At 42.5% G+C, this 12,658-nt stretch overlaps 1 protein-coding gene across 1 annotated transcript in view; it reads right to left on the reverse strand.

Annotated features, from left to right (window-relative positions):
• LOC309361830 (uncharacterized protein) overlaps window positions 1-12,409 on the reverse strand; it is a 31,994-nt gene extending 19,585 nt beyond the window's left edge. The window contains exons 1-4 of the mRNA XM_081897056.1: window positions 12,020-12,409; window positions 8,127-8,208; window positions 6,909-7,012; window positions 724-782 (exon numbers count right to left, since the gene is read on the reverse strand). Of these exons, the coding sequence (XP_081753182.1) occupies window positions 724-782; window positions 6,909-6,946 (97 nt within the window). The 5' untranslated portion in view covers window positions 6,947-7,012; window positions 8,127-8,208; window positions 12,020-12,409. The remainder of the gene's footprint in view (window positions 1-723; window positions 783-6,908; window positions 7,013-8,126; window positions 8,209-12,019) is intronic.
• Between the last annotated feature and the right edge of the window lie 249 nt (window positions 12,410-12,658).

Raw genomic sequence — 12,658 nt, forward strand, 5'->3', positions numbered from 1 at the left:
ATTCTGAGGTCTTCCATGTGCTCAAGAGAAGCTGTTGCTGACATCAGCCTCTAAAAAGCTGCTACAAATTCCCTAAACCTCCACCTTTATTCATTTAGCACTCAGGTCTAGCTAGCGGGGACAATCTGCCTGTGATCCCAGAGTTCCTCCAGTTGTACTTCCGGGTTGCTTTGACAGTTTAGTGACTTTGAAAAACCTCACTTGTACAATCTTCTGGCAGGACAGGGAAGCCTATTAGTCTAACACAGCCACTGGCTTCCTTCTTCTAATCTTCCTCAGCAATGTATGGTTATCACACAAGGGATGAACAGTATAACATTTGGGCCTCCGCTATCCACTTTTGCCTCAGATTTCTCCGGGCTTTGCATACAAGTAATGGTAAGGCAAGAGACACTAGGTGCACTGAGCGATGGAGGCTACAGTCCAGACATGCAGAAGTCATGGGGGTTCTCTACACACTCTTTCATCCAGCCAAGAAAGAGGCACTCTCAAAGTCAGACCAAAGCACTCTAGCAGGGGCTAAGCAGAATCAGTCAGAGGTGGGGCCTGAGGAGCAGGAATGTAGCTTGGAGTAAGTCCCAAGGGCCAAACAGAAAGGTCTGGAGGGCAGGCAGAATTCAGCCTGCAGGCCTGAGGTTCTCCATCCCTGCTATACAGGACCCATCTTGACTAACTGCTTCAGAGGAGGAAAAGCCACAGTGGGAGTAATAGGAAGACCAGTACCAGTTGTGGTTGCTTCATAACCTTGGTTGTTTTTTAGACTCATATTCCTGGGGCGCTCCCTAGGGAGAGAGAAAGGACCAAAACACATCTGCATCCATGGGCATAGCCAAGAGAGAGAGAGCCAGCTGCCCCCCAGAAATCAATAAAAATATATAACTGAGATTCTGTCCCCCTCCCCAACAAAAGGCCTGCCCCCCAAACAAAAATCCTGGCTACCTTCATGCCTGCATCAGACAGCTGGAACAAGCTTCTGCTGAATTGCACTGTGGTTTGGCTTCAGTGAGCAGCTACAATAAATGGACAGGCTAAGATGTGAGGGAGAGAAGCAGAAGGCAGCCAAGAAACGTAGCAAGTCTGATCACTTCCTAGTTCTGACATATTACAAGGCATTCACTAAAAGCCAGTTGAACAGTTATGAAGAGCATTGTCCAAACCATGGTGAATGGTGATGAGCTTATGTCCTCCCTCCTTTCTTTGCAGGCCCAGCTTAATCAAACACTTCCTAATTTTCACCAAACCATGTTGATGTCTGAACTGGCAACTGCAGTTCAAGCAAGCCCTTCAAACTTGCACTGAAGCTGGGGTGGGGGACTGTATCCAGCTCCCCACTCACTGTGGATCACTTTGACAGGTGGGCAGGACCACCCACTTGTCAGTCACCTGACACCAGGTGATTAAACTTCAAACTTCAAAGGTAGACTCAAGAGCATACTCTTAAGTTTAAGCCACACTTACTAAGGAAGATGTTTCCTTTGTAGCCCATCTTGAATTTAAGCTGGCCTGCAAAGGGAAAATTCAGAGAGTACTCAAAGTGTGCTTCAAATTTTTCCCTTCCAGCTATAATTCATTTTGCTTCATGGCTTACTAAAGTTAGTCAGAGGGGTGGGTTCAAGGTCAGGTGAGCGTGTCTTCGTTTGATGTAGTGGTGTGGATACTCCTGGAAAACCTGGACCTGATGGCATTTAACAACTATCATCAAGTCACAGATTTCCCTCTCCTTTTGGGCAAAATATTAGAGAAGGTTGAGACAATGCAGCTGCGGGGAGTCCTGAAGGAAACTGATTATCTAGACCAGGTGTGGAGAACCTTTTGCATTACAGATCTTACTGAACTATGACTTTCTTTCTTTTTTTAAAATATTTTTTATTCATTTTTTAACACATAATAAAAACACACAAACAAAACAAAAAACAAATACATACAAAACATTTAAATCATAATGTTGTTTTCATACACCTTCTTTCCTCCGATTTCCCCATACCTCCCTTTCGCTGCATCCTTGTTTTACAGTTCTTTAGCAACCCATTAGTCAGTTTATCTACTAGTTCCCTTCTATTAATTTTCCTTAAACTTATTAGTTACAGCTGTAATTCTCTAGTTCTTACCCCTTGACATCTTAACACTCCTCAATTTTACAACAATTTTTTAGATATATTCTAAATTTCTTCCAGTCCTCTTACACTGTCTCTTTCCCCTGGTCGCGGATTCTGCCGGTCATCTCTGCCAATCCCATAAAGTCCGTCACCTTTGTCTGCCATTCTTCCAGAGTAGGTAGTTCTTGCGTCTTCCAATACTTTGCCAGAAGAATTCTTGCTGCTGTAGTAGCATACATAAAAAATGTCCTTTCCTTCTTTGGCACCAATTGGCCAACCATGCCCAGAAGAAAAGCCTCAGGTTTCTTAGGAAACGTCCACTTAAGGACTTTCTTAATTTCATTATAGATCATTTCCCAAAAGGCTTTAATCTTTGGGCAGGTCCACCAAAGGTGGTAAAAGGTACCTTCAGTCTCATTACATTTCCAGCATTTATTATTGGGCAAATGGTAAATTTTTACAAGCTTGACTGGGGTCATGTACGACCTGTAAATCATTTTCATTATGTTCTCTTTTATTTTTATTTTTTTTTAAAAAAATATTTTTATTAGTTTTTACACATATTAATGACAACACAAAACAGACACAAACATCAAAAACAGACAACAAAAATTGACTTCCCCATGCCTTCCCTTCGCCACATCCTTATTTTACCATTTTTTCGAGCAACTCATCAATCAGTCTTTAGTTAAGTCCCTTTTGAATTTCCTTAAAGTTTAAGATTTACAGCTGTGGTTCTTTGTTTCCTACCCCTTAACATCTTATCAGTCCACAATTTTACAGTAATTTTTTAGATATGTTTTAAATTTCCCCCAGTCCTCCTCCACTGTCTCTTTCCTCTGGTCACGGATTCTGCCGGTCATCTCTGCCAGTCCCATATATTCCATCACCTTCGATTGCCATTCTTCCAGAGTAGGTAATTCTTGCATCTTCCAATACTTTGCCAACAGGATTCTTGCTGCTGTAGTTGCATACATAAAGAATGTCTTATCCTTCTTTGATACCAATTGGCCGACCATGCCCAAGAGAAAAGCCTCCGGTTTCTTTACAAATGTCCACTTAAGGACTTTCTTAATTTCATTATAGATCATTTCCCAGTAGGCCTTAATCTTTGGGCAGGTCCACCAAAGATGGTAAAAGGTACCTTCAGCCTCATTACATTTCCAACATTTGTTATTGGGCAGATGGTAAATCTTTGCAAGTTTGACTGGGGTCATGTACCACCTATAGATCATTTTCATTATATTCTCTTTCAGGGCCATTATGTTCTCTTTTAAGGCATTACATGCCGTAAACTTAACACCAGTGGTCCATAACTGTTCCCAGTCAGCAAACATAATGTCATGACCGATATCCTGTGCCCATTTAATCATAGCTGATTTCACCGTTTCATCCTGTGTATTCCATTTCAACAGCAAGTTATACATTCTAGACAAATTCTTAGTATTGGGTTCTAACAATTCTATTTCTAACTTTGAGCTCTCCTTCTGAAATCCTATTTTCCTGTCCTGCTTAAATGTCTCATTTATCTGATGGTAATGTAACCAATCTCGAACTTTGAACTTTAATTTCTCATAACTCTGAAGTTTAAGCTTCTCACCATCTTGTTCTAGGATTTCACAGTATTTTGGCCATTTAGAATCCATATTAAGTTTTTTCACCACCTTAGCTTCCATTGGTGACAACCACCTGGGAGTTTTACTTTCCAACAAGTCTTTATATCGAATCCAAACATTGTATAATGCTTTCCTGACAATATGGTTTTTGAAACTTTTATACACCTTTACCTTGTCATACCATAAATATGCATGCCAACCAAAGTTATTATCATACCCTTCCAAATCCAAAATGTCTGTGCCTTCAAGAAGTAGCCAGTGTTTCAACCAGCAAAAAGCTGCTGATTCATAATAAAGTCTTAAGTCCGGCAGGGCAAAGCCCCCTCTATCTTTTGCATCAGTTAAAATCTTAAATTTTATTCTGGGCTTTTTGCCCTGCCAGACAAATTTAGATATGTCTTTCTGCCACTTCTTGAAGCAATCCATCTTGTCCAAAATTTGTAACGTCTGAAACAAAAATAACATTCTAGGCAATACATTCATCTTAATGACAGCAATTCGGCCTAACAAGGAAAGTCTCAGCCTAGACCATATTTCTAGATCTTTCTTTACTTCTGTCCAACACTTTTCATAATTGTCTTTAAATAAGTTCACATTCTTAGATGTTAAGTTCACCCCCAGGTATTTCCCTTTTTTTGTTATTTCCAACCCTGTTTCACTCTGAAATCTCTCTCTTTCTTCCATTGTTAAATTTTTTTCCAACAATTTTTTTTCTGTTTGTTCAGTTTAAATCCTGCTACTTGACCAAATGTCTCAATTAATTCTAGTACTCTTTTGGTACTAGTGTCTGGCTGTTGCAAAGTTAACACTAGGTCATCTGCGAATGCCCTTAACTTGTAATTTTTGACTCCGACCTGAATACCTTTAACCAACTGGTCCCTTCTAATCATATTTAACAAAACCTCCAGGACTGATATAAAAAGCAAAGGGGATATTGGGCATCCCTGTCGTGTACCTTTTTCTATTGGCATTTCCTCCGTTACCACATTGTTTACAATTAGCTTTGCTTTTTGTTTAGAATATATTGCACCTATACCGTTTTCAAAACCTTGGCCTACCCCCATCCCTTGGAGATTCTTCTTCATAAAACTCCAGCAAATGTTGTCGAAGGCTTTCTCCGCATCCACAAAAATCAAAACAGCTTTCCTATTAATGTCCACCTCTAGTAACTCCAAAATGTCTATAATGTTCCTCACATAGTCTGACATCTGTCTCCCTGGGAGAAAGCCTGTCTGGTCCTTGTGAATCTCCCCTAACAACACTCTCTTAAATCTTTTTGCCAAAATGTCTGCAAAAATTTTGTAATCCACATTCAGTAAAGATATAGGGCGGTAGTTCCTGACCTGGTTCTTTTCAGTCTCTGTTTTCGGTATAAGTGAGATAAATGCCTCTTTCCTCGATTCGGGAGCCTTTTTCCCCTCCAAAATTTCATTGCATACTTCCTTCAGTGGTTGTATTAACCATTCCTTCAGCGCTTTGTAGTATCTAGCAGTCAAGCCATCTGGTCCTGGTGATTTCCCCAGTTGCATGTTCTGAATGGCACCCTCTATTTCTTGTTCTTTAATTTTCTCATTCTGGATCATTTTGCTTTGTTCTGAAATTTTTGGTAATCCATATTTTTTAATAAATTCTTCTATTTCTTGTTCATTTACTGGCCCTTGTGCATACAATTTCTTTAAAAAACTTTGGAAACAATTACTTATCTCATTCGGCTTGTGAATGATTTTTCCATCCACTTCAAGACATGTCACAGTGTTCAATTTTTGCCTCTTTTTCAGTTGCCATGACAGAAGTTTCCCACATTTGTCTGCCGATTCAAATGTTTTTTGTCTAATTTGCTTTATTTTCCATTCTATTTCTTGATTCATCAATTCCATATATTGCATCTGATAATACTTTATTTCTCTCAAAATCTCTTGAGACTTTGGTTTAGATCTCAATTTCTTTTCTCCTTTCATTTTTTCCAAGATTTTTTCTTTCTTCTCATTTTGTTTTTTCCTCTTTATGGAGTTCTGTTGAATTAGGAAACCACGCATCACGGCCTTGCTAGCGTCCCAAATTGTTCTTTTCTCCACTTCTGTTCTCAGATTTATCTCAAAGTAATCTTTCAATGTTTTTTGGGCCTTCTTATAAATCTCTTCATCTCTGAATAGGGTGTCATTCATTCTTCATCTAAAGGATCCAGTTGTTGTCAATTTCATCTCCATCTTTACCGCGTTATGGCCGGAGCAGGTTTTGGGGCAGATTTCTGTTTTTTTAATTCTTGGCGCCAGACTACTAGTAACCCAAATTTGGTCAATTCTTGTCCATGTCATTTTTGCTTCAGAGAAAAAAGTTCCCTCTCTCTCGAGAGGGTTCCTTGTTCTCCAAATATCAATAAGGTCCATAGTTTCAGTCATTTCAAAAAAGGTCTTTGGTAATCTTCCTTCCTTAGAGATCACTTGTCTCTGTGCTTTATCCATTGTTTGTGGAGACAACTCCATTCATATCTCCCATCATTACGATTTTGTAGTCTAAGAAATCCATTAAAGTCTCATGCAATTTCTTAAAAAATTCGGCCTTCCCTTCATTTGGTGCATAAACTCCTACTATCAAAACTTTTTCTCCTTGAATTTGAATTTCAATTGCCAGGTATCTTCCTTGTTCATCTTTAAATATCATTTTTGGAGCCAATTTTTCTTTTGCATAAATCACCACACCTCTTTTCTTAACTTTATCTGATGAGATAAATTCCTGTCCCAGTCTCTTATTTGTCAAAAGTTTCCTGTGTATACACATACACACTGAACTATGACTTTCATACTTGCTAGGAATGATAGGAGTTCTAGTTCAGCTCCATCTGAAGAGCTAAAGGTTCCCATTACCTGTTCCAATCTAGGGTCAGACCTGGGTTTGGGACAGAATTCATCTTGGTCACCCTGATGTTTGACCTCTATCAGTAAATGGATGGGGCGAGTGTGGCTAAGTTCTTGCTGGATCTCTCATTGGCTTTGATACCATCAGCCATGGTATTCTCATGGCAGGAGTCTTCCAACTTTTCAGACCAAGGTCCACTACTACCGGTAAATCTTTTAATTTTTGCTATACAACTCTATTTAGTCTTTCTTCCCCTTTCTTCCCCTTTCCTTTCTAAATATAGCAGAAAACAAAACCACAGATAAAACCAAGAGCAGAATTCTGATACCTGCAGACGTACATGAAAGATGGCCTTCTTGTTGTGATATTGCCAATCATTACTTGGATGTAGTCGTCACTGTCACTATCACTGTCTTCCTCGTTGTCTTCTCTACCTGAAAGGGTCTAGGAAGGAGACAGAAGACATGCACAATGAGAAGACAGTTTTTAAAAATACATACCTAAGCAGCAGCACAAGTTAGCTTGTTTCCAATAAAGTTAGCTCAACTTCAATTGCAATAAATTTGATAAGTTAGGCATGACATTACTTTTAAGCCCTGTTGGACTTTGTTCACAGTGAAATCTCAACCATGCCTACAAAAAGTAACTCTCCTGTAACTCAATGGGGAATCACTCCTATGGAAGTGAGGTTAGGAATGCAGCCTTAAGCCTGAGAAATAAACATTCAGAGGCTTTTTTTTTTTAGTTAGTTACATAAAACTTTAAAATAGGAATGCTCAAAAGGTGCCATCCCCCTTCCTTCTCGGTTACTTGTGCTGTAAGTATGTAATTTATTTTAATTTATTTGTGCCAGCAATCATGGATGATGAGTGAGTTGAGAAGATGGGCAGCTATTTATTTATCTGTTGATTCAAATCTAGGAAAGAGAGTCCTTTTTGATCGAAAAGCCACATTTACTTCCGGGTGACCGGAGGAATAGCAACAAATGCAGATTATTATTTTTTTACCATTTGCTACTTTCTATACACACTCACCGCTCTATATTCTCCATCGAGGCAAGCAAGAGGCATTAATCAAAGTTCAAGAACCCATCCCAGCCAGGAAGAAGCAATAAAGGGCAAAGCATGGTTGGTAAGCTGATGTGTGTTTGTAGCTAGGCAAGAGATATGGGCTAGGGAGAGTATGGAGGCTTAGAGGGCTGCATTTGGGCCTCTGCCCTGAGGTTCCCCAACCCCCTGATTTAAATAAACAAATGCAATGCAATGCAAAAGCACTCTACCTTTATGAGATAGTTGACTGTATTTTGCCAGCAAACTGAACAACTGCCCAACCATTCTGGGTCTCCTCTACTTCTGTTAAGCTTGGCAAAGAGCTAAACCATTCTTCTAAGCCAGCCATCTCCAACCTGGTGCCTTCCAGATGTTTTGGACTCCAAGTCCCATCAGCCCCGGGTAGCACACCTGTATGTTGTTGTCCGGGGCTGATGGGAGTTGGGAGATCTAAACAACAGAGGAGCACTGGAGTAGAGATGTCAGCTTGATTATACCGTACTACTTACTTGCTGTAATAATTCTCATTCTTCATCACTGACAATCTTTTTCTCCTTGGGAATGTCTTTTAAAGGATGAGATCCTGTGTCCCTGATAAACACAGAACACGCACACACAGACTAGAACCTATGTTGGCTCCTTCTCAAAACACATCTCAGTCACAATGATCAGCCAGTCTGGCAAGGCAACAGAGTAGTGATTGGTAACCACAATCAGCAAAAAAGACCAAATACATACATACATACATACATACATACATACAGTACATACATACATACATACTGTTTTCCATTTTCTATTCTCCCATGCAGCTGTGTGTTAGTTAGCAAAAGACACTAGCAATGTTGAGTAGGGGAGGTTGCCAGGGTTACAGGAGGTGTGATGTCCATACAGGGGGGTGGGGTGTCCTTTTATACAGAGGTTTTTGAGCAAGGTTTTGGGAAAGAAGTATGGAGGAGTAGAACTCCATGTGGTGTTGGCTGGAGGAGGCTGAACCAAGAGACCGGGGGTCATGCCTGGCTTCTGCTCTGGACCAAAGCTTTCTGAAGCTATGAGATGAGCAACAAGATACACTACAGGGATGTAATTTTCTGCACTCCCTCCACCTAAACTCAGGTGTAAATATGTATAAATAAACCATATTTCTAAAAGATACTACAGTCTCCGATGTATCTCATTCCAAAGGGGTGGCTGGTAACAGTATGTAAGCCATCCTGGCAAATGTACTGCAACTGCCCCCCCCCAAAAAAATGCATTTGACTCTGAATTGCAAAAATAAAGTAAAATTTACCCAGGAATTGGTCCATCATTTTGATTACCAATATCAACTGCAAATATATCAAGAGGAGGTAACTTTTATCAAAGCTTCAGAATCTTTTAGAGAGAGAGAGAACATTCCGCTACATTTGCATACATTCCTCCCTAACAAATCATGCAACATGCTTATGTCACTTTTCCCCTTTGAAAAATTCAGTACAAAAGAATAATAATTGCCTCTGTAGTATGCTAATGAGACACCCTGCCCAATGGAGGGGAGATGTGTCCGGAAACACAAAGAAGCAGCACTAACTCTGGATTCGCTTCATGCTTTGCCTCACTTTCATTTCCCAGGGCTGTCCCTCGCTCTAGGGCACACAGAAACTCCTATCATCCCTTTTGCTTTCTCTTGGCTACCATGACTCTTTTATCTTCGCTTTGGCCACCGCAGCACCTGTTGCATACCATTAAAAGCTCCCAGTTGGTCATATAGAAATCCTGCTGTCTAACTTTTTCCTTCCCCATTAGTGGTGTCTAAACCTGCAGGAATACAGAGCCAGTGGGGAGTTTCAAGAATGCCACTCTGCCTAGCTGGCTGCCCTTACTAAGCCTCCAGACAAGAATGTTCACCTACTGCCTTCTCTTAGCATACATCCCCTGAACATGACGTTCACCTTCTATGAGAAATAGGGACTCATATTCAATGCTGTGCAAAGTAAGTGTCCTGCTGGTGCAAGGATTCCTTCTTGCACAGCATAACTCACTCTCACATCTATTTAGTGATGGAATCCTTGCACTGACAGCATGCAGCGCACTGGATACAAGGGAAAGTCTTTGGTACACGATCACCTAGGCTGTCCAACTCCTTGGCTGTTAATATTAAGCAGGGGTCATCAGTACTTTGCTTCAGACCCTTCTGCTTATACAGGCTTTTTCTGATGTATAGCTCAATTCATCTGTTATTGCATATCTTAAAGGTGAAGGCACAAATGCAGACAATCCCAACAAGAAGGAAAAAAGTGGGAGGCATTTAAAGAAACCGGCTCAGAGATGAGCTGAGATTTAAGAAGGAAAAGTATAAGAAATGAAGGAAAGTGAAAATCACAAATGAGGAATATACATGAGTAGTCAACGGTTGCAGGGAGGAAGGCAGGCAGGCAAGCCAAAGCTCAGAAGGAAAGAGGTTAAAAATAACTTTAAAAGATTTATTCTGCTTTGTTCAAAGCAAGAAGCAGAACAAGCAACTAGTAAGCCCCCTAGTGGAGAAGATGGAGCAATACTATTGAGTGACAGAGAAAGTGGAACGGCTCGACACCTGCTTTGCCCGTTTTCACCCAAATGGAAAAGCAGTACTCAACATGGGCGTAGCTAGAATTTTTGTTGGGGGGGCAGGCATTTTGCTGGGGGGCTGTCCCTCCCTGCCCCCCCCCCAGTTATATAGCAACCTGGTGATACACAACCTGGTGATAACATAATAAATGATGCAAGGAGGGAGCTGCAGCCCATGATAGAAAAAAAGGTGGTAAGGGAACACCTAGCTGCTTTAAATTCAAATCTTCAGGGCCTGTTGAGCTGCACCCAAGGGTACTAAAGGAGCTTGTGGATGCAATATCAGAACCTTTGTCTACACAGTAATCTTTGAGAATTCTTGGAGCTGAGGTCCCTGCAGACAGGAGGCAGGCAAATGTTGTCCCCGTTTTCAAAAGGGGGGGGGAGACCCATGTAACTACCAACCAGTGAGCTTGACACCAATGCCAGGAAAGATCCTAGAATAGATAATTCAACAGTCTGTGAGCACTTGGAAAAGAAACCCAGCATGAGTTTCTCAAAAACAAGTCACGTCTGATGAAACTTTTCCTTTTTTTAAAATGGAAAAGATCCACCAAGCTTGTAACTCTAACTCTACAATTCTATGATTCTACCAATACCATAAGCAGTGCCTGCTGGATGAGGCCAATGGCTCATCTAGTCCAACATCCTGTTCTCACTGTGGCTACTCAGATGCCCGAAAAGGAAACCCTCAAGCAGGATTTGAACACAGGTCCCATCTCCTTCAGTCTCTGTCTTCTTAATCTAATTTAACCCACCCTGCTGCTTTCAGGGGTGCCTTCCCATGCCCAATTTAAAGTGCAAGGTCTAACCTTTAAAACCCTGAACAACTTGGAACCAAGTTGATTTTAAAAAACTGGGCCTTTTAAATCAATGTGGTCTGGATCTATCAGTTTTTAAACCTATGTTTTAACTTTGGGGGGTGCAGTGAATTTGAGGGTTATGTGTGTTTATGTTGCCTTTGATTTTAAAGTTTTAGGACATATTTGATACTTAAACTGGTTACTTACTTGTCAATTGTAATACACCCATGAAACTTTGCATTATGGGGCAGCATACAAAAGCCATTACAGCTCCTGTTATTTTAAAGCCTTACTAATTTGCTATTTTGGTTTGCAAGGTGCTGCAAGAGCTTTGGCTGAATACTGGGAACTTTAAACGAATGAAGTTGCATCCCCTGTACTCAGCCTTACCTGGGAGTCTAAGTCCCACTGAACTCTGCCCGGCTTACTTCCAGGATCGCCCTGTAACAAATGTGCAAGCTCCTCGGGGAACGAGACCTCTATTTCTTTAAAAAATATTATAATTCTTGATTGTGACGCTCTGCAGTGCCCTGAGGATGCGAGTCAGGCATTAAATAGTTACTACACGGCGGGAAGCTACCTACGACTCCGTGAGGGAACCTGATATCGAGGGAAAGATGCTCTCCCTCCGAGTTGAAGTCCAAAGCGACCCTAGGCAGACGCCCCCGCCGCCGCCGCCTCCTTCTTTTCCTCTCCTTCCTTAGAGCAGGTAGGGCAGCGGCGTCGGGAGCCTGCGGACCGGTGGGTTTTGCCACGTGCTGCACCCTGGCGGCGGCGCAGCGGCTCTACTCTCCAGGCAGCAGTCTCAGATCTCCGGCCCAAAGGGGCGGTGTGGGAGGGGCCGGAGGAGAATTGAACGCGGCGCGGCGGGTAGAAGTTTGCAAAGGGGCTGCTAGGTCGGCATGGCATCCTCCTTCGTTCCACCGCGCGCGCGCGCTCCTTTCCCGCCCTCCAGAGCAGCAAGAAACAGAAAGGAAAAAATGGGAAGGATGGGGTCGGGGCTGCCTGCCTACCTCCGTAGAGCCAGTGCTCCTCGTCCTCCGTCTGCATGGCACTGCTTCCCAGATTCGTTGCCATGGCGGAGCCGGAGGCACTTGGCTGCGGAGCCCAGGAAGGGAAGCGGGCCGGGAAGAGGTTGCACAAGAAGGGAAGGAAGGGATCCAGCGAGCGAGGCCTCTCAGCAAGCGCTGCAGGGGGGGATTCAGAGAGGGAGGTGCGCCTCAACCGGCTCTATCCTTCGCGTGGAGCTATTGGAGCAGTAGCCCCCCCACCGGGGCTGCTGGGCCAAAGTGCCGCCATCCATCGCCCTTTCTTGGGCTTCTAACCCCGGAAGGAGAGCGGGTGGGAAAAAGTGGGGGGGGGGGACACCTCTCAACGTCGGAGCAGCGGAGACAGAGAGGTGGTTGCGGCTGCTGTTACGGGAGGAGCGGCCAGGTCCTAGCGCCCAGCCGGGAATATCTCTACTTGACTTGGGCCAGCTTTTCAAACGAAATTAAAATTTAAGATAACCCGGGGCTAGTGAGTCTGATCACAAGCGCGTTTCCTCCCAAGAAGGCTGGTTGCTGGGTAGGTGGATTTGCATGGGAAAAGATGGTCCCGTAAGAAAGGAAAAGTAGCGTGACAGGCTACTGCTCTCTGAAGTCAGAGCTTTC

This window comes from Podarcis melisellensis (genome assembly GCF_964234715.1).
Source record: "Podarcis melisellensis genome assembly, chromosome: Z".
In the NCBI taxonomy this organism is placed as follows: Eukaryota; Metazoa; Chordata; class Lepidosauria; order Squamata; family Lacertidae; genus Podarcis; species Podarcis melisellensis.